This window comes from Urtica dioica, chromosome 9 (assembly GCF_054948205.1).
Source record: "Urtica dioica subsp. dioica isolate 48M chromosome 9, U.dioica_male_clone48M_v1_H2, whole genome shotgun sequence".
Lineage (NCBI taxonomy): Eukaryota > Viridiplantae > Streptophyta > Magnoliopsida > Rosales > Urticaceae > Urtica > Urtica dioica.
This window is the reverse complement of record NC_142764.1, coordinates 12,203,898-12,227,413: the sequence shown is the minus strand read 5'-3', so window position 1 is coordinate 12,227,413 and position 23,516 is coordinate 12,203,898. Positions and strand designations below refer to the sequence as shown.

At 40.5% G+C, this 23,516-nt stretch overlaps 3 protein-coding genes and 2 pseudogenes across 9 annotated transcripts; all 5 read right to left on the bottom strand.

The window, feature by feature from the left end:
• Positions 1-2,723: 2,723 nt before the first annotated feature.
• Positions 2,724-6,940, bottom strand: LOC149384987 (O-fucosyltransferase 13-like). 3 transcript variants are annotated; one of them, XM_089626072.1, is made up of 8 exons: positions 6,482-6,940; positions 6,289-6,390; positions 5,019-5,124; positions 4,582-4,790; positions 4,403-4,482; positions 4,058-4,128; positions 3,876-3,964; positions 2,724-3,798 (listed from the first exon to the last, which is right to left on the bottom strand). In XM_089626072.1, exons 4-8 carry the CDS (start codon positions 4,710-4,712, stop codon positions 2,841-2,843), a joined length of 1,329 nt encoding a protein of 442 aa, XP_089482198.1. In that variant the 5' UTR covers positions 4,713-4,790; positions 5,019-5,124; positions 6,289-6,390; positions 6,482-6,940; the 3' UTR covers positions 2,724-2,840. The 3 variants fall into 3 exon arrangements, with proteins under 3 accessions (XP_089482198.1, XP_089482197.1, XP_089482199.1); XM_089626071.1 differs by having other exon boundaries at positions 4,582-4,732; XM_089626073.1 differs by lacking the exons at positions 4,582-4,790; positions 5,019-5,124; positions 6,289-6,390; positions 6,482-6,940 and having other exon boundaries at positions 4,058-4,164.
• Positions 6,941-11,166: 4,226 nt separating this feature from the next.
• Positions 11,167-13,422, bottom strand: LOC149384986 (O-fucosyltransferase 13-like; annotated as a pseudogene). The gene is made up of 5 exons (XR_016301511.1): positions 13,017-13,422; positions 12,838-12,917; positions 12,494-12,564; positions 12,312-12,400; positions 11,167-12,234 (listed from the first exon to the last, which is right to left on the bottom strand). The product of XR_016301511.1 is annotated as an O-fucosyltransferase 13-like (transcript).
• A 769-nt stretch (positions 13,423-14,191) lies between these two features.
• LOC149384985 (pentatricopeptide repeat-containing protein At5g15010, mitochondrial-like) lies at positions 14,192-16,349 on the bottom strand. The gene is made up of 3 exons (XM_089627564.1): positions 16,309-16,349; positions 15,984-16,070; positions 14,192-15,821 (listed from the first exon to the last, which is right to left on the bottom strand). The coding sequence occupies exons 2-3, from the start codon at positions 15,995-15,997 to the stop codon at positions 14,282-14,284; spliced, it is 1,554 nt and encodes a 517-aa protein (XP_089483690.1). The 5' UTR covers positions 15,998-16,070; positions 16,309-16,349; the 3' UTR covers positions 14,192-14,281.
• Positions 16,350-17,253: 904 nt separating this feature from the next.
• On the bottom strand, positions 17,254-18,796 carry LOC149384984 (pentatricopeptide repeat-containing protein At5g15010, mitochondrial-like; annotated as a pseudogene).
• A 476-nt stretch (positions 18,797-19,272) lies between these two features.
• On the bottom strand, positions 19,273-22,747 carry LOC149384983 (pentatricopeptide repeat-containing protein At3g22670, mitochondrial-like). Of its 4 annotated transcripts, none has more exons than XM_089627565.1 (3): positions 22,299-22,747; positions 22,106-22,207; positions 19,273-20,850 (listed from the first exon to the last, which is right to left on the bottom strand). In XM_089627565.1, the coding sequence occupies exon 3, from the start codon at positions 20,831-20,833 to the stop codon at positions 19,286-19,288; it is 1,548 nt and encodes a 515-aa protein (XP_089483691.1). In that variant the 5' UTR covers positions 20,834-20,850; positions 22,106-22,207; positions 22,299-22,747; the 3' UTR covers positions 19,273-19,285. The 4 variants fall into 4 exon arrangements, 1 of the variants encoding a protein (XP_089483691.1); XR_016301510.1 differs by lacking the exon at positions 19,273-20,850 and adding an exon at positions 21,275-21,336 and having other exon boundaries at positions 22,299-22,584; XR_016301509.1 differs by lacking the exon at positions 19,273-20,850 and adding an exon at positions 21,308-21,333 and having other exon boundaries at positions 22,299-22,583.
• Positions 22,748-23,516: the final 769 nt, after the last annotated feature.

Below are 23,516 nucleotides of genomic sequence, written 5' to 3'. Positions count from 1 at the left end.
ACAGCCATTATCTCTCTCTCTCTCTCTCTCTCTCTCTCTCTCTCTCCTTTCTTCTTCTTCTTCTTTTCTTCTCTGCTTGAGCTTGTTCATTTCTATCCAGTGTCGCTGAAATGGAAGCTAGATTAAGCTATTCAGACGAGGCTCTTTTTATACAGATACGTTTCAGAAGCCGCTCACTCAAAACTTTTCTCTTTAACAGCTCAAAAGAAAAAAAAAACATCCATCACAAGACCGACACTTTACAAAAGGATGGGTGTGTGGTACCTAGGATAGTCTAGTGGTAATTCCACACCGCCTCCTGTGTGGAGGTCGTGGGTTCAATCCCCACTACAGCAAAGCTGCCTTAAAAAAAACAAAAAAAACAAAAGGATGGGTGTGTGAAACAAGAAGACTCTTTAAAAATACAAAACCAAAAACCCCTTCACAGACCCTTTTATACCCAATAGACAAACTACAGTTTCGGCTATCCCTGTCAAGGCAATCGAAGCCCTCGACTCTGACGGCGGGTTTGTTCCCAAAATTGGCCCTGACACAGCTTCCTTTTCTTGCAGAGGAAGCGGGGACGAGGGCACCGAGACGGGCTTGGCTTCGCCGAGACGGGCATCTCCCCAGCTCCGCCCTCGAGCTCGGCATCGGCGGCAACGGCTTCGGAGCCCCCATGCCCGACTACTACTCCCAGCTCTCCGCCCCCCGCCCCTCCGCCCTCGTGGAGCGCTCCATGTACCTCGAGCTCGCCCTCGCCACCATGGACGAGCTCGACAAGATGGCCCAGACCGACGAGCCCCTCTGGGTCCGCAGCGGAGCCTCGGACAAGGAGGTTCTCATCCACGACCACTACTTGCGAACCTTCACTCCTTGCATTGCGATCAAGCCCGACGGCTTCGTCACCGAGGCTTCCAGGGAGTCCGGGATCGTCATCATCAACGGCCTCTCATGAAAGAAAAGAAGAAAAAAATAGAAATTATTTTTTTCTCAATCGCAGGAAAGAAAAAAATGCAGAGAAGAAAAGAAGAAGGAAAGAGAGAGAGAGAGGAGAGAGAAAATAGTTAAACTTAACTTTCGACCAGAGAGGGCGTGCAAGAGGTTGTTGAGATCGTCAACGCCGGGTTTGGCTCCGAACTCGGGCATTCGATCGAACGCTCCGACGGCTTCGGCGGGCAAGTTGAGTCTCGCGTAGGCTCGGAAAACGACGCGGAAGATCTCGGAGCCGACCTGGAATCGACCGGAGTCTCTGACGTCGACGAGGCGACGAGGAGGTCCCAGAGCGAGTCGAACTGCTTGTTGCTACCCAGAACGTCGACCAGGATTTGGTGGCTCTCGTAGCTGTGTTGGAATCCCGGGATTCCTTTGGCCCAGAGGAAGAATCTGTGGGCGGAGAAGCCGAGGTTTTTGCATCGCTTGAGGACTTGTTCGACGAGGTTCGGTGACACGTGTCGCACGAAGGAGGAGAGTAAAGGCTCCAAGTCGTCGCGTGTGTTTCGGTGGTCGCTCAGAACGCGAGCGAGCGAGTTCACCAGACTCGCCACCGAAGGTTTCGACGGCTTCGAATAGAAACGGTGACAGCTTTGAGAGATAAGTGAGCGAATGACTGTACTACTCCGATGAGCCATTGTTCTCTTCTCATTTCCTGTCTCTTGTACGTGTAACGTCAGTACCATGAAAAATCGGTCACACTTTTACGTCAAAACTAAATTTTCTAAGCTCAGAAAATATTTCAGTATTTCTAGCTCAGGAAATACTATTTCGTAAATTTTTTTTTTATTACTTTTACAATTACAATTTCATTTTAGCTTTAAGAAAAAAGAGTTTCAATTAGAATATGAGCCGTTTCCACTGGTATTTGGAAGGGGGAAAAAAATCTGAATGATATTCTTAGAATAATCATAAAATATAAGGATAATTCCATAATTATGATAATTTAAAAAAAAAAAAACCACATTAAAAGAGATTTCGTTAGCTAAACAGAATAATTTTATACGAAAAATTACACATAACATTATGATATTTAAAAGCCTCACCATTGTATTGGGCATAAAAGTACTATAGAACTTCAAGCTAATATAGTTATAGTAATTGCACTCAATTAATCAGTAGAATATTCGTTACTAGAAAAATGGTGTTCCACTACATGATAACTAACCCCGTTTTATAGTTTTCTTGGTGAATCCAATCTGATTCGTAATTATATGACAGTATATAGACTTGCCATATATCTTTTATTGTCTAGTTTAATTAGTTAACTAGAGTAACTAATCTGCACATATGCAATCTAGGTGATGGATTGTTAAGAATTGTCCATTTTCGTTGCCGAAAATTGGGAATCATAATGGTTTTCGATTGCATTTGTTTTTGTATGTCAGTGATTTGTGGTCTTTAAACAAGATTAGGGAGAAAAATAAATATTTGTTTTTTATGTTACAATTTTCCGAATGATCTTATTACTATCAAATATGCGTCTAATTAAGTGCAATAAAATCCGAGTAATAAATAAATAATTATAAAAGTTAAAAAATACATGATTTCAAAATGAGGGTACAATATCTATTTGAATGAAAAGAATCCCAATTTTTTTTCCCGGGTAAGAAAAAACCCTTTTCTTTCTGTTACAAACCAGACCAAAAAGCAAGGTTCAACTTGCCATTACCGATTAAAGGTGGGCATTTTATCCGATTAACTGATCGGTTAATTTACATTTATCTGCTTAAATAAGAGAAAGATGGATAACCGTTGAACATACAGATAAATCATCTTACTACGGATAAATGGTTTACAGACAAACGAGGCAAACTATAATAATTTATATAACAAACAAATCAGAGGAATGAAACCAAATTCAGAAATCACAACTCGACTTCACAGAAGCAATCAGGCAAAGCAGACCCTATACCCATCACGAAATCATGTCTATGAGCTTCCCACAAAGCTAACTTCAGTTCTGTCCCTCTTAAACCCTGCGACGTGAAATTTGCGAAATCTCTCCTGCTCAAGAACAGAGTCTTGTACAAACCCCTTTTCGCCCTCATCGCCGAAACCATCTTATCCATGTTCCCGAAATACGTCGCAACGTACGATTCGCTGTTGATCGAGACATAGTAGTCCAGAGCCGCTTTCGTGTTCCCGTGCATCGTTCTGAAGTCTTCACCGCTGAGAAGACCGGACTTCGTGAACACGTTCTTGTAAACCGAAGTCAACCCTTCGAGTTCCATTATTCCGTCCCCGGCGGCGAGATATATGTTTGTGCTTTTCGGGATCAAAAGCGACTCGAGAACGAACGCGGTCTCGTTCGGCGTGAGAGGGCATTTCCCTCGGCTTCTCCACCGCACGGCCGAGTCTCCGGTCAAAGGCCTCCGATCATCTCCCCGAGCTTTCTCGATGGCTTTCAGAGAATTCGGAGAGAGACCCGAGTACTCGCATTGGCTATAAGCCACCATGTCGGGCTCGAATCGAAGGTGGAGCGAGAGGAACGGCTTCGGAACGGCTTCGAGAAGCTGAACGGCTTTTTTCTCCAGCGATCGGGTGAGGCGTAGCGCGTCGTAACAAGCCTGGCACAGAGCGGCTTTCGCGTGCTTCGGATATCTGTCACGTCTTTGGCTCATCGCCGGCGTGATCGAGATGTAACGATGTTCCAAGAGCGATGGAAGAACGGTTTCGACGTAATCGAATTGGCCTTTTCGTTTGCTACAATCCACGTGGAACGGTTCCTTTGACGCGATCTCTAGCGGAAGATCTTTAACGACGTTGACGAAGCCTTCCATTTGTTCGACGAAGTAGTCAACGTCAAATACGTCTGCGAAACCGCTGATTTGTCGGCCAAAATTTAGTTGAGACAGTGAGTATTAAAACATTTAAGCCAAAAAAGTTACGGTGTATTTCACCTTTGTTCGTCCCAATACGCAGCCACTTCAAACTTTGGCAAAACGAGGGTCGCATTTAAAAGACGAGCAACTCCAACGCCATCGCAAAACTGCGTTAGCCAGGCAACAAACATTGGTGTGCTTAGAAAAATAAATATGAAAAAGTTAAAAATAAATAAATAAAATAATTTTTGGGGACGCACATCTCTTCTCATTTGGTTGAGTCCGCCGTAGCAATCCACTCGAATATATCCGTTGGTTTGAGCCGGCAGAGCTGCAACATTTCAACAAATAAACCAAAGCAATTTGTCTGCAACGAAAGTCAACTTCGGATTGGACTCGGAATATCGAAACACAATTCAAAACCCCAAATCAGAATCTACTTTTTTTTTAATAACCGGAACATAATGAACGCCGAACAATTTCAGTGAAGAACACAGTAAAATTGAACTAAGATCATAAGGACATACGTTGGATTATATTTACAAATCATATAACAATTACAAAGCCATAATAGAGTGTAAGAATATCTGTATTTGTGTGTGTACCGGGAAAATGTCCTTGTCGCCACCAATTGCAAGGTCTCCATTCGAACTTCCTTGTCACACTCCATATATCCTTCTCAATTCTGCTTCCACACATTTCAACAACACCATGGAAACTAATGTTTGAGGAAACTCAACCGAATCAACAAAATTCACGACAAAAGTTAAGGTTCGATACTCACAGCTGAGAAGTGGAAGGGAAAGGAGTCTGTGAGAACGGAGAAGAGAGAGAAAAGAGAACGACGGCGAGGAGGAGAGAGAAAGCCACCGCCGCGCTGATTGTCGGCTTCACTGATATCATTCTCACCACCATCTCGCTTTTTCAACACAAATCTGATTCGGTCACAATCTTTTTCAGCATTTAAACACTTTAACCCATTCTTGTTCAAGTCTGAAGTCAATTTTTCCACAACAATAATGAAATAGCTGAATTTTGTCTCGCATCACTCAACAAACACTTTGATCCGAACCGATAATCCGTTCACAACCAAATGATAGTTTCTTCCTTACTCTGATCTCTCAGACCATTTTGATGCCCAATCTCTACTAATCCCTCTTATCTATCTATTGATGATATGAAAAGAAACAGATTGTAAATAAAAACGGATAAAGAACTCGCCTTGGGTGTGAAGGAGCATAGCAATGGAACCGAACTCGCCGGAGACGGAGGATCGAACGGCGAAGGAGATGATTGGAGTGTTCGTGTTCGCCAGAGTAATCGGATTCTGGAAAAATTTTCCAAGATAAAAAAAAAAACAATGTTACAAATTACAATGCCACTCTCTAGAACAATCTGAATGATATTCTTAGAATAATCATAAAATATAAGGATAATTCCATAATTATGATAATTTAAAACAAGAAAAACCACATTAAAAGAGATTTCGTTAGCTAAACAGAATAATTTTATACGAAAAATTACACATTATTTTATATATATATATATATATATATATATATATATATATATAAAGGAAAGCGCCATTGTTTGGTTTCTAGAATCTAGATAACTCCAGAGTAATCGGATTCTGGAAAAATCTTCTGAGATAAAAAAAAAACAATGTTACAAATTACAATGTCACTCTCTAGAACAATCTGTTTCTAGACAAGTCTTTTGACATTATTATATTATATATAAAGGAGAATCCGGAAATTACTGTTCACATAGACTCAGTTTACTGTCAAGTCTACAGTGATTAAAATGCCATTGAATTATGTAATATTTACAAATCTGCCACTAACAAAAAAAACCCAAAAACCATTTAAAATTACAAATCTGCAGCAATAATAAAAATGTTGTCTGGAGTGTCCGGACTCTTCCAGACAATGTTGAACCAATTTCAGAAACCCTTTATCTCAAATGATATTACATATTTCACTTTATTTAATTTTACAAAAAACAAAATGATGTCATTGATTGGACTTTGGAGTCTTCTAGAGAAGTCTTCATCTGAACCAATTTTCATAGCCAAATATTTCTGAGATTTTTATTTCTCGATTTCTCCAGTACCTTCCTAAAATTGCTTTATATACATATCCTTCATTTCAATGCACCTTACCCATTCTTATGATCTTTGATAAAGCGTAGCTGCATTACCGTTCTCCTCTTGCTCTAAGTTGCTTTTAGCTAATTATTTTTAGTTCGTCTGATAAATAAAAATACGAATGAAAACAAATCATAAGAAATGAAGATCCAAGCTTTTATTTATTTCATAAAGACGATGGAATTTCATCTCTGATTTTCAACCAACACCAAGAATCAAAGCAAACCCAGCAACACAACTCTGAGTCTCATTTAAATCAGAATACATTCTCACTCATCAAGCAAAGCATATTCAAGTTCGAATTCAGAAATCTCAACTAAGCAAATCAAGGATTTATTTTCTTACCTTGACGTGAGGATGTATGCACGGGCTCAAATCTTCGGCTTCACGATAATTTCAATGATTACAACTACACAGCCACGTCTCCTTCCTCAGATTACGTTGGAGCTTCAAGATTCAATAAGCCCCAAATCAGATCTCAACCCTAGAAATCCAGACTGAAACTCAAAAGAAAAACGAAGGTGGACTCAAGAGCTACCTGGAACGAACTCCGGCGCGGCGCTCGACTTTGTGCCTCCTCACAGAACGACAATGAGCTCTCGACAGCTCCGACGAGGAAGCAAAATCTCCGGCCCAACACTGAAGATACGATGAAGAAGAGGTGGTAATTTTTTATTTATCTTTAGAGAGAGAATTTGTGCTGTAGAGAGAACTGAAGAGAGTTCTAATCGCTGGGGTTTGAGGCTTTTATATCAGCTACAACACTGATTACATCTCAGCCACATTTTTATTTTTTGGCTTTTCATTTGAACGTGGAAAACCAATCCTGCGTTATTCCCTTCAGCAACAGCGAAATGGGCTTCACCAAATCTCCTCTCCACCAGGCTTTAGATTTCTCTTCTTGCTTGCTGTATGGGCTTGGCCCAAGTGAAGATGTTGGACCTCTTCATTCTAATTATGTGTTTATAACTATAAAAATGCCATATTTGTATTCCATATTTCATTAATCATACTAATTAATTATTGTAAAAATGGTTGATTAACGATCGTATTGTTTGTTACAATATTGACTTAACAAGTCGGAATTTCATCAATAAGTTGTAAATTCGATAAATTTAAAGTTTGAAAGATTATATATATATATATATATATATATATATATATATATATATATATATATATGATGCTCTTATATGTATTGAGAAATTTTTATAATTATATGGTGCTTAATACCTTGATTCATGTTCGATGGATAAACATTTTCAAATTTAAGTCATAATTATGACGCTTCCATAGCGATTAATATAGTTATTTGTGCTTCTTCCATCTATATATTTATGAATATATTTAATTTATCACTACAAAAAAACATGCATCAATCATCTTCGCGGCAACGCGCGGACGTATTGCTTGTATGAAATAAAGAGAAAAACATCCACTCGATCAACACGACATAAACACACTACTACAAATACAGTTTTCCGGTGCGGATCACTTTTGGGTGCGACTATTCGCACCTAAAAGTCGCACCAAAAAGACTTTTAGGTGCGACTAGTCGGACCCAAAACTCAATTAAGCGCTGGAAAATTTTCGCGAATTTTTTTGAATTTGGGTGCGACTAGTCGCACCCAAAAGTGTGTTAAGACTATTGGGTGCGACTAGTCGCACCCAATACTTTCTCCAGAGTAATAGGTGCGACTTAGTCGCACCTAAATGCCCAAAAAATTTCAGCGGCCAAAACTTCCCCCTTTTTTTTTACAAATGTCATTGGGTGCGACGTTGTCGCACCCGAAATCACTAACACAGGTCATTGGGTGCGACAAAGTCGCACCCAAATTCAAAAATCTGTATAAATTAAGCAGCAGCTTCATTCTCTCGCCAAAGACCAAAAAAAAAACTCCTGCGATTTCTCTCTCCGATTTCTCTCCTGCATTTGCTCCCACCCCCGTCGCCGCCACCACTCCAACCGCCACACTCTTCTCTCCTCCTTCTTCCTCTCTTCTACCTCGCGAGCTGTTGGCCGAACCCCTCCACCATCGCGTGCGCTCCAGTCGAGGAAGCAACACCTCCGAGAGCTCGCCGTGACCACCGCCCGAGAAAGAGACGCCGGGAAGGAGATAACACGCCGAGGAGTCCAAAATTCACGAGAATCTCGGTAAGAAAATCAAACCCGAAATGGATTTTGAGATCTAGGGTTCTTGGTTTTAATTTTTGGGGGTTTTGAATCCTAGTTGAATTCAGTGAAATTGGTTAGTATTATATGTTTATAGCTCGAATTTGTGGATTGAACTCGAATTTCCTTGGTTTGGTAGTGTTTTGGCCGAAAATCTCATGAACTAGGGTTGGCTTTGGGGCTTTTGGAATTTCTGCGTGTGTGTGTCCGTGTATGTGTGTTTATGTGTATGCCTGACCGTGTGCGTGTATTAGTTTGTAATTTTTATGTGTATGTCTGACCGTGTGCGTGTATGTGTGTTTATGTGTATGCCTGACCGTGTGCGTGTATGTGTGTTTATGTGTATGCCTGACCGTGTGCGTGTATGTGTGTTTATGTGTATGTGTGTTTATTTTTGTGATTCCGTGGATTATGCTTAGGATTGAGCTCGTGTTTGCTTGTTTTGCCTTTGGTTTCGTGTGATTAAGAGTTTTGATTTCTAATTTTTCTTAGTTTGGCCGAAAAATTGGAAAATGCAATTTGGGGTTTTCATGAGAAGCTTAAATCTCTGTCCGGGTTTTGTATTTTATTTGCTGAATTGGAGATTTAAATGTTTAGCTTAAGAATTCATGTGATGAGTGTTTTGACTTCTTGGCCTTGTTTTGAATCTGAGTTTGAGTTAGTTTTGGAGGTGAATAAAAAATAAACTATTTAGTTATTTGTTTACAATTATAGAATTCATATGAATTAAAAAAAAAAAAAAAAGTCTTAAAAAAATTATTGGGTGCGACTAGTCGCACCCAATGGCCTGGCGCGAAGGCCATTGGGTGCGACTAGTCGCACCCAAAGACTTGGCGCGAAGGCCATTGGGTGCGACTAGTCGCACCCAAAAACTTGGCGGGTAGACCAACGGGTGCGACTAGTCGCACCTAATGGCCTTCCCGCGGACTTTTTCGCACATCTTTTCTGACTTATGGGTGCGAATATGGGTGCGAAAATCCGCACCTAAAAGTCGCACCTAAAAGTCATGACCATCGGGTGCGACTAGTCGCACCCATGACCTTTAGGTGCGAACTTTCGGGTGCGACTTTGTCGCACCTAAAGTCGCACCTAAAGGTATCATTGGGTGCGACTTTCGACCTTTAGGTGCGAAAAAAGTCGCACCCAATGCTGTTTTTTGTACTAGTGACAATCAACTAACCTAAAATCTAATTCAAACCTCAACTTCACCCAATCCAATCAAAACCCTAAATTCGCCTCTTGAATTTTCGAGCAAGAAAAGAATAAATTTTTTGAACACTCACCTTACAATGGTGTTGAGGTCAGTCGAATCTCGACAATTTTTCTTTTTCTTTCTCTCTCTCTCTCTCTCTCTCTCTCTCTCTCTATATGGTCTGATGTTATTTTTCTTAGCTGATGTCGGTCTAAAATGAGGGACTATCCAACTACCCATAAATGTTATAACCACGTTTGCTAATGTGCCCTTAAAAGTTCATTCCTTCTCATCTTTACGCCTAAAGAATCAAATATATATTTTGTCCGTTAGCACACTATCAATTTAGTATTATTACTATTATTATTATTTATATTATTATTGCTAGAATAAAATGAGTATATGCATTCGACAGTGAATACGTTGCTTTGATATTTTAAACCATAAGTGTGTATATATAATAATAATAATAATAATAATAATAATAATAATAATGATAATAATAATAATATAGAGGTGTCACAACGTGGATGATTTTAGAACATGTATATAACAAAAGAAATTGTTTGAAATTTAACTAATATTATTTATTAAACAATTATTTAATGAAAATTTGTTAAAAAATTCCTAATAAATTAGCTAATTTTTAATTTCTATAAAAATTGGTTAACATTTATTTTAGTGTTTGAATCACATTATTTTATTATCATTTTTTGTGTGAGTTTTCGAGTGATTTGTGAGAAAATTAACTACGTCATAATTTTAATAACAAAATTTAATAAAATTTTGTATATTTTATGCACCTGCAGCAACGCGCAGGTATAATACTTGTTTAAAAATAAAGAACAAAGAATCCGAACCAAACTGGAAAAAATAAAAACAGCCAAAGTTTATCACGAAATTTAAATAATAAAAAAAACATTCAAGAGAAATAAATCACCATAAAATCTATAAACGAAATGAAAACTAAAATTTGTTCTTTAAAAAATATATTCATTTCGAAATTTTACCTTAAGACAATCGCTTGGCTATCTTCTTCTTTATTTTCACCATCATCGTCTTTCTATTTCGTCTTTGGATCGAGATTTTCAATTCCGTGTATTTTCTCTCTTAATGAACGTCTCTCTCTCTATCCCTTTCTCTTCCTCTTACTCTCTCTCATGCGGCACGAGAAGAAAAGCATTGAAACCCTTAAACATCACATCATTTTTTTTTACCCTTTAAAGAAGACACGTTGCTTTTTTTTTTTTTTTTTGTTTGGTACTTATCATTTGGTTTATATTCGGCTTTGCAAAAATTTTGTGTTCCCGTATTTATCATCTATTTAGGGCTTTATAGTTGGGCTTCATAAATAAACAATTTTTTTGGTAGATGCTTAATAATTGGGCTTATATTTTCCATTTGATAATGGGTTGATGTGTTAATAGAATTTGTACAGTAATGCAAAGGCCAAGTAATATCATTTGCATACTAATTGTCAAAATTAATTTGTTTGCTTTTTCATCTTTCTTCCATTTCTTATGAATATTTTGAATATACATCACATATATTTTATATTTTGTAATAATTTTTGTATTATATGAAATTTGTCATTAATGTAATATTAACTAAAACTAATCTTATATTATTAGTTAATATTTCAAAAATTATTTTGAATACGTCATATTTTCCATCAAAATAATATTATGAATTATTTTAATAATTCATTAATAACAATATACATCAAGCAATTCGCAACATCGCGCGGGCATTTTACTTGTATATATATATACACACACATATCCGATTAAAGGTGGGCATTTTATCCGATTAACTGATCTGTTAATTTACATTTATCTGCTTAAATAAGAGAAAGATGGATAACCGTTGAACATACAGATAAATCATCTTACTACGGATAAATTGTTTACAGACAAACGAGGCAAACTGTAATAATTTATATAACAAACAAATCAGAGGAATGAAACCAAATTCAGAAATCACAACTCGACTTCACAGAAGCAATCAGGCAAAGCAGACCCTATACCCATCAAGAAATCATGTCTATGAGCTTCCCACAAAGCTAACTTCAGTTTTGTCCCTCTTAAACCCTGCGACGTGAAATTTGCGAAATCTCTCCTGCTCAAGAACAGAGTCTTGTACAAACCCTTTTTCGCCCTCATCGCCGAAACCATCTTATCCATGTTCCCGAAATACGTCGCGACGTACGATTCGCTGTTGATCGAGACATAGTAGTCCAGAGCCGCTTTCGTGTTCCCGTGCATCGTTCTGAAGTCTTCTCCGCTGAGAAGACCAGACTTCGTGAACACGTTCTTGTAAACCGAAGTCAACCCTTCGAGTTCCATTATTCCGTCCCCGGCGGCGAGATATATGTTTGTGCTTTTCGGGATCAAAAGCGACTCGAGAACGAACGCGGTCTCGTTCGGCGTGAGAGGGCATTTCCCTCGGCTTCTCCACCGCATGGCCGAGTCTCCGGTCAAAGGCCTCAGATCATCTCCCCGAGCTTTCTCGATGGCTTTCAGAGAATTCGGAGAGAGACCCGAGTACTCGCATTGGCTATAAGCCACCATGTCGGGCTCGAATCGGAGGTGGAGCGAGAGGAACGGCTTCGAGAAGCTGAACGGCTTTTTTCTCCAGCGATCGGGTGAGGCGTAGCGCGTCGTAACAAGCCTGGCACAGAGCGGCTTTCGCGTGCTTCGGATATTTGTCACGTCTTTGGCTCATCGCCGGCGTGATCGAGATGTAACGATGTTCCAAGAGCGATGGAAGAACGGTTTCGACGTAATCGAATTGGCCTTTTCGTTTGCTACAATCCACGTGGAACGGTTCCTTTGACGCGATCTCTGGCGGAAGATCTTTAACGACGTTGACGAAGCCTTCCATTTGTTCGACGAAGTAGTCAACGTCAAATACGTCTGCGAAACCGCTGATTTGTCGGCCAAAATTTAGTTGAGACAGTGAGTATTAAAACATTTAAGCCAAAAAAGTTACGGTGTATTTCACCTTTGTTCGTCCCAATACGCAGCCACTTCAAACTTTGACAAAACGAGGGTCGCGTTTAAAAGACGAGCAATTCCAACGCCATCGCAAAACTGCGTTAGCCAGGCAACAAACATTGGTGTGCTTAGAAAAATAAATATGAAAAAGTAAAAAATAAATAAATAAAATAATTTTTGGGGACGCACATCTCTTCTCATTTGGTTGAGTCCGCCGTAGCAATCCACTCGAATATATCCGTTGGTTTGAGCCGGCAGAGCTCAACATTTCAACAAATAAACCAAAGCAATTTGTCTGCAACGAAAGTCAACTACGGATTGGACTCGGAATATCGAAACACAATTCAAAACCCCAAATCAGAATCTACTTTTTTTTTAATAACCGGAACATAATGAACGCCGAACAATTTCAGTGAAGAACACAGTAAAATTGAACTAAGATCATAAGGACATACACTTGATTATATTTACAAATCATAGAACAATTACAAAGCCATAATAGAGTGTAAGAATATCTGTATTTGTGTGTGTACCGGGAAAATGTCCTTGTCGCCACCAATTGCAAGGTCTCCATTCGAACTTCCTTGTCACACTCCATATATCCTTCTCAATTCTGCTTCCACACATTTCAACAACACCATGGAAACTAATGTTTGAGGAAACTCAACCGAATCAACAAAATTCACGACAAAAGTTAGGGTTCGATACTCACAGCTGAGAAGTGGAAGGGAAAGGAGTCTGTGAGAACGGAGAAGAGAGAGAAAAGAGAACGACAACGAGGAGGAGAGAGAAAGCCACCGCCGCGCTAATTGTCGGCTTCACTGATATCATTCTCACCACCATCTCGCTTTTTCAACACAAATCTGATTCGGTCACAATCTTCTTCAGCATTTAAACACTTTAACCCATTCTTGTTCAAGTCTGAAGTCAATTTCTCCACAACAATAATGAAATAGCTTAATTTTGTCTCGCATCACTCAACAAACACTTTGATCCGAACTGATAATCCGTTCACAACCAAATGATAGTTTCTTCCTTACTCTGATCTCTCAGACCATTTTGATGCCCAATCTCTACTAATCCCTCTTATCTATCTATTGATGATATGAAAAGAAACAGATTGTAAATAATAACGGATAAAGAACTCGCCTTGGGTGTGAAGGAGCATAACAATGGAACCGAACTCGCTAGAGATTGAGGATCGAACAACGAAGGAGATGATTGGAGTGTTCGTGTGCGAGTCTTAGCTGAGAGGTCAAGATCTGTATCAGAAAAGAGGAAATATTCGAAGATTAATTTTTTTTTATTTATATAAATTGATTAAAAGAATTCCGGTCCCGTCCAAATGCACAAATTTAAATTAAACCAGTTGTTAACAATATCGATTTTTTTTTTTTTTTTTTTTTTTTTTTTAACATGGCACATTAGTTTTACTTTTTGCATCAAGCGTAACACATAATTTGATTCCGAATTTATTCGAGTCTCTGTTAAACAATTTTTGGTGTTTGTTTAACTTGTAAAGCATACATTTTCAATACATAAATAGTTTTTTTTTTAATTGAATTTAACAAAAAAAGAAAAGAAAATCACACAAATTTCTCTTTTTATAATCATAGGTTCCTATGTCATGTTTATATTATTTTTGAGCTAGTTCATATTAATACCTCACATCAACATATAATTTAAAAAGTGGAAAATATAATTTGTACGAGAACAAACTTAAAGGAGCATAGAAGTCATATTTTTTTAATGTCACCTTTATTTGTGTGAATTTATATCACTTTTGCTACTTTTATGTCGTTTTTTTCATATGGAATGCCATTTTTATCACCAGATCTTAAGCTACATAAACATACTTTACAAATCGCTCATGAGAAGCCACAAATGTGAAGCTAAAAATTTAATCTGTGACTCAAACTCAAAGGAACAAGTAAGTCTTTCTGATTTGACTGTTTCAGTGACTAATGAACCACAAATTCAGTGATCATCTTTACGATAATTAGTCGGCTTATTTCGAGCTCTCATCACATAAGCCATCTCTCGTACCGAGCGATATGTGCTCAGTTCCATTTTAGTAGCAATACGCTCAATGCTCTCGGCCAATCCCAGCTTCAGAAGCCGATCTCTAAGCCTCTGAACCGTGGTCAAATACGGCGCGATTCCCCGGTCAACCATCTCCTCCAAGTACTTGCACGCCATTTTGGTCCCTCGATTTCCCTTCATCAAGAATCCGTGTATCAGCATCGAGTACGTCGAAACCGAGCCACGAAACCCTTTCTCCGACATTCTCTCCCAAACCTCTGACATGTCATCGAATCTCCCAAACCGAATCAGCAACTTGAGAACCATGTTGTACGAGTCGCGGTCCGTCCATTTCTTCTCCGTAGCAGACAAGAGCTTCAGAGCTCGATTGACCTCGAAGTTCTTGCAGTGGGAAGAGATGATCGCGTTGATGGTCGACGAATCCGGCGAAACCCCGTTCTCGATCATTTCTTTCATGAGCTTGTAAGCCTCGTCAGCTTTGTTGTGATTGCACAACTTGTTGATCACGAGGTTGTAACCGGAGATACCCGGAGAGAGATTGTGTCTCTTCATCCCGGCGAGGACTCGGAAAATCGCTTCGATGTTGTCGGATTCGCAGAAAGCTCGGAGGAAGATCGTGTAGCTTTCCGCGTCGGGGCTCGGTGATCCTTTCTTCGCCATTTCGCGGAGAATCTCGTGAGCCTCGTCGGAGTTTTCTCCGATGCATAGGGATTCCATGTAAGCATTGTAAGAACGGACGTCGAGGGAAATTCCTCTCTGGGACATTTCGTCGAACAGTTGGTGTGCTTTTTCTGGGTGGCCGATATTTCCCCAGCCGAGCATCAAAACGCAGTAAGTCTCGGCGTTCGGGTCGAGCCAGGCTTTCGATTTCTCGAAGAACTCGTGTGCGTGTTCGACGTGCTTGTGGTTGCGCAGAGCTTTCAAGAGACCGTTGAGATCGTCAACGGTGGGTTTGACTCGAAACTCGGACATTCTGTTGAACGCTCTAATGGCGTCGCGAGGCAAACCGGCTCTGCTGTACGCCCGGAAAACGACGCGGAAGATCTCGGAGCCGATCTCGAAGCGACCGGAATCTCTGACGTCGATGAGTAGGTCCCACAAGATCGCGAACTGGTTGCTACGACCCAACGCGTCGACCAAGATTCGGTAGCTCTCGTAACTGTGTTCGAAGCTTGGAATTCCTTTGGCCCAGAGGAAGAACCTGTGCGCAGAGAAGCCTAGGGTTTTGCATCGCTTGAGGACTTGTTCGACGAGGTTCGTAGAAATGTGTGGCTTGAAGGAAGCGAGAGAGAGCTCCAAGTCGTCGTGTGGGTTTCGGTGATCGCTCAGAACGCGAGAAAGAGATCTCGCCAGTCCCGGCACCGACGGTTGCGACGGCTTCGAACATATCCGGCGAGAAGTTCCGGTGGTCGGCGGCGAGAGAAGAGAGTGAAGGACTGAGCCGAGGACTGTGTGCTTCGAAGAGAGACTAGTCCTGAAAGCCATTGTTGTTTGTTAGAGAGTTCAATGTTCGGTTTATTTGTTTTTAGGATGTTAAGCGTGTGATTGGCTTCGACACGTGTGTAGTTCGTTATAAGATTTAGTTGCAAACGAAAGTCCACTGAAGTCCATTCTGTAAATTTCCTCATTCTCCTACCATAACATCTTCATCTGATATGGTGGCGCTGAAGCCAGAGTTGACCTTGAGCGTATAATAGCCTGTCGTCCCCGTAATTGTTATCACCTGAGACAAAATCATATATAGTAAAATACAGCATCAATGGCTTGTGTTGTAATCACCCAGGAAAAAAAAAATTGTTATCACCTGAGACAAAATCATATATAGTAAAATACAGCATCAATGGCTTGTGTTATAATCACCCAGGAAAAAAAAAATTGTTATCATCTGAGACAAAATCATATATAGTAAAATACAGCATCAATGGCTTGTGTTGTAATCACCCAGGAAAAAAAAAACATACCTTTCGTTAGGACATCAACTTCTCCGATATCTTCTCGCTCGTGAACCTGAGTAGAAAATCGAAATCACAAATTGCATAGCCATGGCAATAGGGTTTGATAAAAAAACAACGGATAAAGAACTCGCCTTGGGTGTGAAGGAGCATAGCAATGGAACCGAACTCGCCGGAGACGGAGGATCGAACGGCGAAGGAGATGGTTGGAGTGTTCGTGTGCGAGTCTTAGCCGAGAGGTCAAGATCTGTATCAGAAAAGAGGAAATATCCGAAGATTAATTTTTAATTTTTTTTATAATTGATTAAAAAAAATTCCGGTCCCATCCAAAAGCACAAATTTAAATTGAACCAGTTTTTTTTTTTTTTTTGAAACAATACCGTTTTTTTTTTTTAACATGGCACATTAGTTTTACTTTTTGCATCAAGCGTAACACATAATTTTGATTCCGAATTTATTCGAGTCTCTGTTAAACAATTTTTGGTGTTTTTTCAACTTGTAAACCATACATTTTCAATAGATAAATAGTGTTTTTTTTTTAATTGAATTTAACAAAAAAAGAAAAGAAAATCACACAAATTTCTCTTTCTATAATCATAGGTTTCTACATCATATTTATATTATTTTTGTGCTAGTTCGTATCAATACCTCACATCAACATATTATTTAACACTGGAAAATAGAATTTGTATGAAAAGAAACTTAAACAAGCATAAAAGTCTTATTTTTTCATGTCACCTTTATTTGTGTGAATTTGTATCAGTTTTGCTACTTTTATGTCGTTTTTTTCATCCGGAATGTCATTCTTATCACCTGATCTTAGGCGACTGAAACATATTTCACAAATCGCTCATGAGAACTTCTAATATTCACAAAATGCCATAAAATGTGAAGCTAAAAATTTACTCGTGACTCAAACTCGAAGGAACAAGTAAGTCTTTCTGATTTGACTGTTTCAGTGACTAATGAACCACAAATTCAGTTATCATCTTTACGATAATTAGTCGGCTTATTTCGAGCTCTCATCACATAAGCCATCTCTCGTACCGAGCGATACGTGCTCAGTTCCATTTTAGTAGCAATACGCTCAATGCTCTCAGCCAATCCCAGCCTCAGAAGCCGATCTCTAAGCCTCTGAACCGTGGTCAAATACGGCGCGATTCCCCGGTCAACCATCTCCTCCAAGTACTTGCAAGCCATTTTGGTCCCTCGATTTCCCTTCATCAAGAATCCGTGTATCAGCGTCGAGTACGTCGAAACCGAGCCACGAAACCCTTTCTCCGACATTCTCTCCCAAACCTCTGACATGTCATCGAATCTCCCGAACCGAATCAGCAACTTGAGAACCATGTTGTACGAGTCGCGGTCCATCAATTTCTTCTCCGTAGCAGACAAGAGCTTCAGAGCTCGGTTGACCTCGAAGTTCTTGCAGTGGGAAGAGATGATCGCGTTGATGGTCGACGAATCCGGCGAAACCCCGTTCTCGATCATCTCTTTCATGAGCTTGTAAGCATCGTCGGCTTTGCTGTGATTGCACAGCTTGTTGATCACGAGGTTGTAACCGGAGATACCCGGAGAGAGATTGTCTCTTCATCCCAGCGAGGACTCGGAAAATCGCTTCGATGTTGTCGGATTCGCAGAAAGCTCGGAGGAAGATCGTGTAGCTTTCCGCATCGGGGCTCGGTAATCCTTTCTTCGCCATTTCGCGGAGAATCTCGTGAGCCTCGTCGGAGTTTCCTCCGATGCACAGGGATTCCATGTAAGCATTGTAAGAACAAACGTTGAGGGAAATTCCTCTCTGGGGCATTTCGTCGAACAGTTGGCGTGCTTTTTCTGGGTGGCCAATATTTCCCCAGCCGAGCATCAAAACGCAGTAAGTCTCGGCGTTCGGGTCGAGCCAGGCTTTCGATTTCTCGAAGAACTCGTGTGCGTGTTCGACGTGCTTGTGGTTGCGCAGAGCTTTCAAGAGACCGTTGAGATCGTCAACGGTTGGTTTGACTCGTAACTCGGACATTCTGCTGAACGCTCTAATGGCGTCGCGAGGCAAACCGGCTCTGCTGTACGCCCGGAAAACGACGCGGAAGATCTCGGAGCCGATGAGTAGGTCCCACAAGATCGCGAACTGGTTGCTACGACCCAACGCGTCGACCAAGATTCGGTAGCTCTCGTAACTGTGTTCGAAGCTTGGAATTCCTTTGGCCCAGAGGAAGAACCTGTGCGCAGAGAAGCCTAGGGTTTTGCATCGCTAGAGGACTTGTTCGACGAGGTTCGTAGAAATGTGTGGGTTGAAGGAAGCGAGTGAGAGCTCCAAGTCGTCGTGTGGGTTTCGGTGATCGCTCAGAACGCGAGAAAGAGATCTCGCCAGTCTCGGCACCGACGGTTGCGACGGCTTCGAACATAACCGGCGAGAAGTTTCGGTGGTCGACGGCGAGAGAAGAGAGCGAAGGACTGAGCCGAGGACTGTGTGCTTCGAAGAGAGACTAGTCCTGAAAGCCATTGTTGTTTGTTAGAGAGTTCAATGTTCGGCTTATTTGTTTTTTAGGATGTTAAGCGTGTGATTGGCTTCGACACGTGTATAGTTCATTATTAGATTTAGTTGCAAACGAAAGTCCACTGAATTCCATTCTGTGAATTTTCTCATTGTCATACCTTGTCGCCTATAAACACCTCTTCATTATCCAGATTTAGATTAGAAAAATGTAAGTCTTGTGGAATCCAATGCTAAAAACGACTTTCATTTTGATGATTTTTCTAGAATCTTGAACCATTGTAATTAAGTTCTCTTGCATCCGATTTTAACTAACTTTGAACACAACTGAACTAATTCGTTGAATCAGTCTAGACCATACTTTGTATTCCTCTCATTCAACTTCGTTTAAACTATGAAATTCTTCAATCCTCAATTTCATAATCGGCTCGAAATACCTTTGTTTTGTCGCTCCCAGGATCATATCAAGTCGGTACCATCATTTTCGTGTCCGATGTCTCATCGAGTCGGTCTCGTTCTTAGCCTCATCCTAGGGCTCGGATCCTCGCATTTGAGTCCTCTCATCTGACCCGCCATCTCTCGAATCTTGCAGCAAGTGCTTCGTTCCATCTTGTCGGCGATGACTCGGACTCGGCCGGCGAGCCTGTCCTCGAAGAGCCGTTCCCTCAAAAGCTTCACCGTAATCGGGTATGGCGGGACCCCCTGCTCGATCATCTCCTCGAAGAACTCGGCGGCCGATTCGACCTTCCCGTTCTTCCGGCACAGCCCGTGGATCACTACCGTGTACGTCGACCCCGCCGGATAAAAACCCTTCTTCCCGAGCCCCGCCCAAACCTCGGCCATCCGATCGAACCTCCCGATCTCGATCAGCATCTTCAGGACCATGTTGTAGGTCTGCGAGTCCGGCTCCGCTGATCCCGCGTTCCTCTTCGTCTGCATTCTCTGAAGCAGCCTCAAAGACCTTTTCACCTCGAAGTTCCGGCAGTGTGAGGCGAGGATTGCGTTGTAGCTCCAAGTGTCCGGGGAAACTCCGTTCTTCGTCATCTCTTCAACGAGCTCGTACGCCTCGTCGACTCGCTGGTCGTTTCCGAGTTTTCTGATCACGTGGTTGTACGTCGCGGTGCTGGGTTTGAGGCCGTACCGTTTCATTCTGTCGAGGGCTCTGAAAGCCGAGTGAAGGTCGTCGGACTCGCAGTGAGCTCGGACGAAGATCGAGTACGACTCCGCGTCGTGACTCAGCCCTTTCTTCGGCATTCCGGTGAAGATCTCGTCGGCCTCGTCGGATTTGCCTCCTTTGCAGAGAGCCTCCATGTAAACGTTGTAAGCCATTGTGTCGGGAGAAAATCCTCTCTGGAGCATTTCGTCGAACACCTTGCGGGCTTCTTCCGCGTCGCCGATCTCGCCCCAGCCGCGGATCAGGATCAAGTAAGTTTCCTCGTTCGGCTCGATCTCCGAATCGGCCTTGGCTCTGGCAAAGAGCTCGTCGGCGTGTCTCACGTGCTTTCGACCGGAGAGGGCGTGCAAGAGGTTGTTGAGATCGTCAACGCCGGGTTTGGCTCCGAACTCGGGCATTCGATCGAACGCTCCGACGGCTTCGACGGGCAAGTTGAGTCTCGCGTAGGCTCGGAAAACGACGCGGAAGATCTCGGAGCCGACCTGGAATCGACCGGAGTCTCTGACGTCGACGAGGAGGTCCCAGAGCGAGTCGAACTGCTTGTTGCTACCCAGAACGTCGACCAGGATTTGGTGGCTCTCGTAGCTGTGTTGGAATCCCGGGATTCCTTTGGCCCAGAGGAAGAATCTGTGGGCGGAGAAGCCGAGGTTTTTGCATCGCTTGAGGACTTGTTCGACAAGGTTCGGTGACACGTGTCGCGCGAAAGAGGCGAGTGAAGGCTCCAAGTCGTCGCGTGGGTTTCGGTGGTCGCTCAGAACGCGAGCGAGCGAGTTCACCAGACTCGGCACCGAAGGTTTCGACGGCTTCGAATAGAAACGGTGACAGCTTTGAGAGATAAGTGAGCGAATGACTGTACTACTCCGATGAGCCATTGTTCTCTTCTCCTTTCCTGTCTCTTGTACGTGTAACGTCAGTACCATGAAAAATCAGTCACACTTTTACGTCAAAACTAAGTTTCTAAGCTCAGAAAATATTTCAGTATTTCCAGCTCAGGAAATACTATTTCTTAAATTTTTTTTATTACTTTTACAATTACAATTTCATTTTAGCTTTAAGAAAAAAGAGTTTCAATTAGAATATGAGCCGTTTCCACTGGTATTTGGAAAGAAGAAAAAAATCTGAATGATATTCTTAGAATAATCATAAAATATAAGGATAATTCCATAATTATGATAATTTAAAAAAAAAAAAAACCACATTAAAAGAGATTTCGTTAGCTAAACAAAATAATTTTATACGAAAAATTACACATTATTATATATATATATATATATATATATATATATATATATATATATATATATAAAGGAAAGCGCCATTGTTTGGTTTCTAGAATCTAGATAACTCCAGAGTAATCGGATTCTGGAAAAATCTTCTGAGATAAAAAAAAAAAACAATGTTACAAATTACTGTTCACATAGACTCAGTTTATGTCAAGTCTACGGTGATTAAAATGCCATTGAATTACGTAATATTTACAAATCTGCCACTATAACAAAAAAACCCAAAAACCATTTAAAATTACAAATCTGCAGCAATAATAAAAATGTTGTCCGGAGTGTCCGGACTCTTCCAGACAATGTTGAACCAATTTCAGAAACCCTTTATCTCAAATGATATTACATATTTGTCACTTTATTTAATTTTACAAAAATCAAAATGATGTCATTGATTGGACTTTGGAGTCTTCCAGAGAAGTCTTCATCTGAACCAATTTTCATAGCCAAATATTTCTAAGATTTTTATTTCTCGATTTCTCCAGTACCTTCCTAAAATTGCTTTATATACATATCCTTCGTTTCAATGCACCTTACCCATTCTTATGATCTTTGATAAAGCGTAGCTGCATTACCGTTCTCCTCTTGCTCTAATTTGCTTTTAGCTAATTATTTTTAGTTCGTCTGATAAATAAAAATACGAATGAAAACAAATCATAAGAAATGAAGATCCAAGCTTTTATTTATTTCATAAAGACGATGGAATTTCATCTCTGATTTTCAACCAACACCAAGAATCGAAGCAAACCCAGCAACACAACTCTGAGTCTCATTTAAATCAGAATACATTCTCACTCATCAAGCAAAGCATATTCAAGTTCGAATTCAGAAATCTCAACTAAGCAAATCAAGGATTTATTTTCTTACCTTGACGTGAGGATGTATGCACGGGCTCAAATCTTCGGCTTCACGATAATTTCAATGATTACAACTACACAGCCACGTCTCCTTCCTCAGATTACGTTGGAGCTTCAAGATTCAATAAGCCCCAAATCAGATCTCAACCCTAGAAATCCAGACTGAAACTCGAAAGAAAAACGAAGGTGGACTCAAGAGCTACCTGGAACGAACTCCGGCGCGGCGCTCGACTTTGTGCCTCCTCACAGAACGACAATGAGCTCTCGACAGCTCCGACGAGGAAGCAAAATCTCCGGCCCAACACTGAAGATACGATGAAGAAGAGGTGGTAATTTTTTATTTATCTTTAGAGAGAGAATTTGTGCGGTAGAAAGAACTGAAGAGAGTTCTAATCGCTGGGGTTTGACGCTTTTATATCAGCTACAACACTGATTACATCTCAGCCACATTTTTTTTTTTTTTTGGCTTTTCATTTGAACGTGGAAAACCAATCCTGCGTTATTCCCTTCAGCAACAGCGAAATGGGCTTCACCAAATCTTCACTCCACCAGGCTTTAGATTTCTCTTCTTGCTTGCTGTATGGGCTTGGCCCAAGTGAAGATGTTGGACCTCTTCATTCTAATTATGTGTTTATAACTATAAAAATGCCATATTTGTATTCCATATTTCATTAATCATACTAATTAATTATTGTAAAAATGGTTGATTAACGATCGTATTGTTTGTTACAATATTGACTTAACAAGTCGGAATTTCATCAATAAGTTGTAAATTCGATAAATTTAAAGTTTGAAAGATTATATATATATATATATATATATATATATATATATATATATGATGCTCTTATATGTATTGAGAAATTTTTATAATTATATGGTGCTTAATACCTTGATTCATGTTCGATGGATAAACATTTTCAAATTTAAGTCATAATTATGACGCTTCCATAGCGATTAATATAGTTATTTGTGCTTATTCCATCTATATATTTATGAATATATTTAATTTATCACTATAAAAAACATGCATCAATCATCTCCGCGGCAACGCGCGGACGTATTGCTTGTATGAAATAAAGAGAAAAACATCCACTCGATCAACACGACAAAAACAATCAACTAACCTAAAATCTAATTCAAACCTCAACTTCACCCAATCCAATCAAAACCCTAAATTCGCCTCTTGAATTTTCGAGCAAGAAAAGAATAAATTTTTTGAACACTCACCTTACAATGGTGTTGAGGTCAGTCGAATCTCGACAATTTTTCTTTTTCTTTTTCTTTTTCTTTCTCTCTCTCTCTCTCTCTCTCTCTCTATGGTCTGATGTTATTTTTCTAGCTGATGTCGGTTTAAAATGAGGGACTATCCAACTACCCATAAATGTTATAACCACGTTTGCTAATGTGCCCTTAAAAGT

What these genes read in the sequence shown, in the direction of transcription:
- LOC149384987 (XM_089626072.1), bottom strand. Translation starts at nt 4,712, where the DNA reads ATGGTGGTGAGAATGATATCAGTGAAGCCGACAATCAGCGCGGCGGTG. An exon ending in GCGACAAGGACATTTTCCCG is followed by an intron (nt 4,129 to 4,402) that starts GTACACACACAA and finishes GAAATGTTGCAG; the next exon opens with CTCTGCCGGCTCAAACCAAC. An exon ending in TCAACCAAATGAGAAGAGAT is followed by an intron (nt 3,965 to 4,057) that starts GTGCGTCCCCAA and finishes TGGCTAACGCAG; the next exon opens with TTTTGCGATGGCGTTGGAGT.
- LOC149384983 (XM_089627565.1), bottom strand. Translation starts at nt 20,833, where the DNA reads ATGGCTCATCGGAGTAGTACAGTCATTCGCTCACTTATCTCTCAAAGC.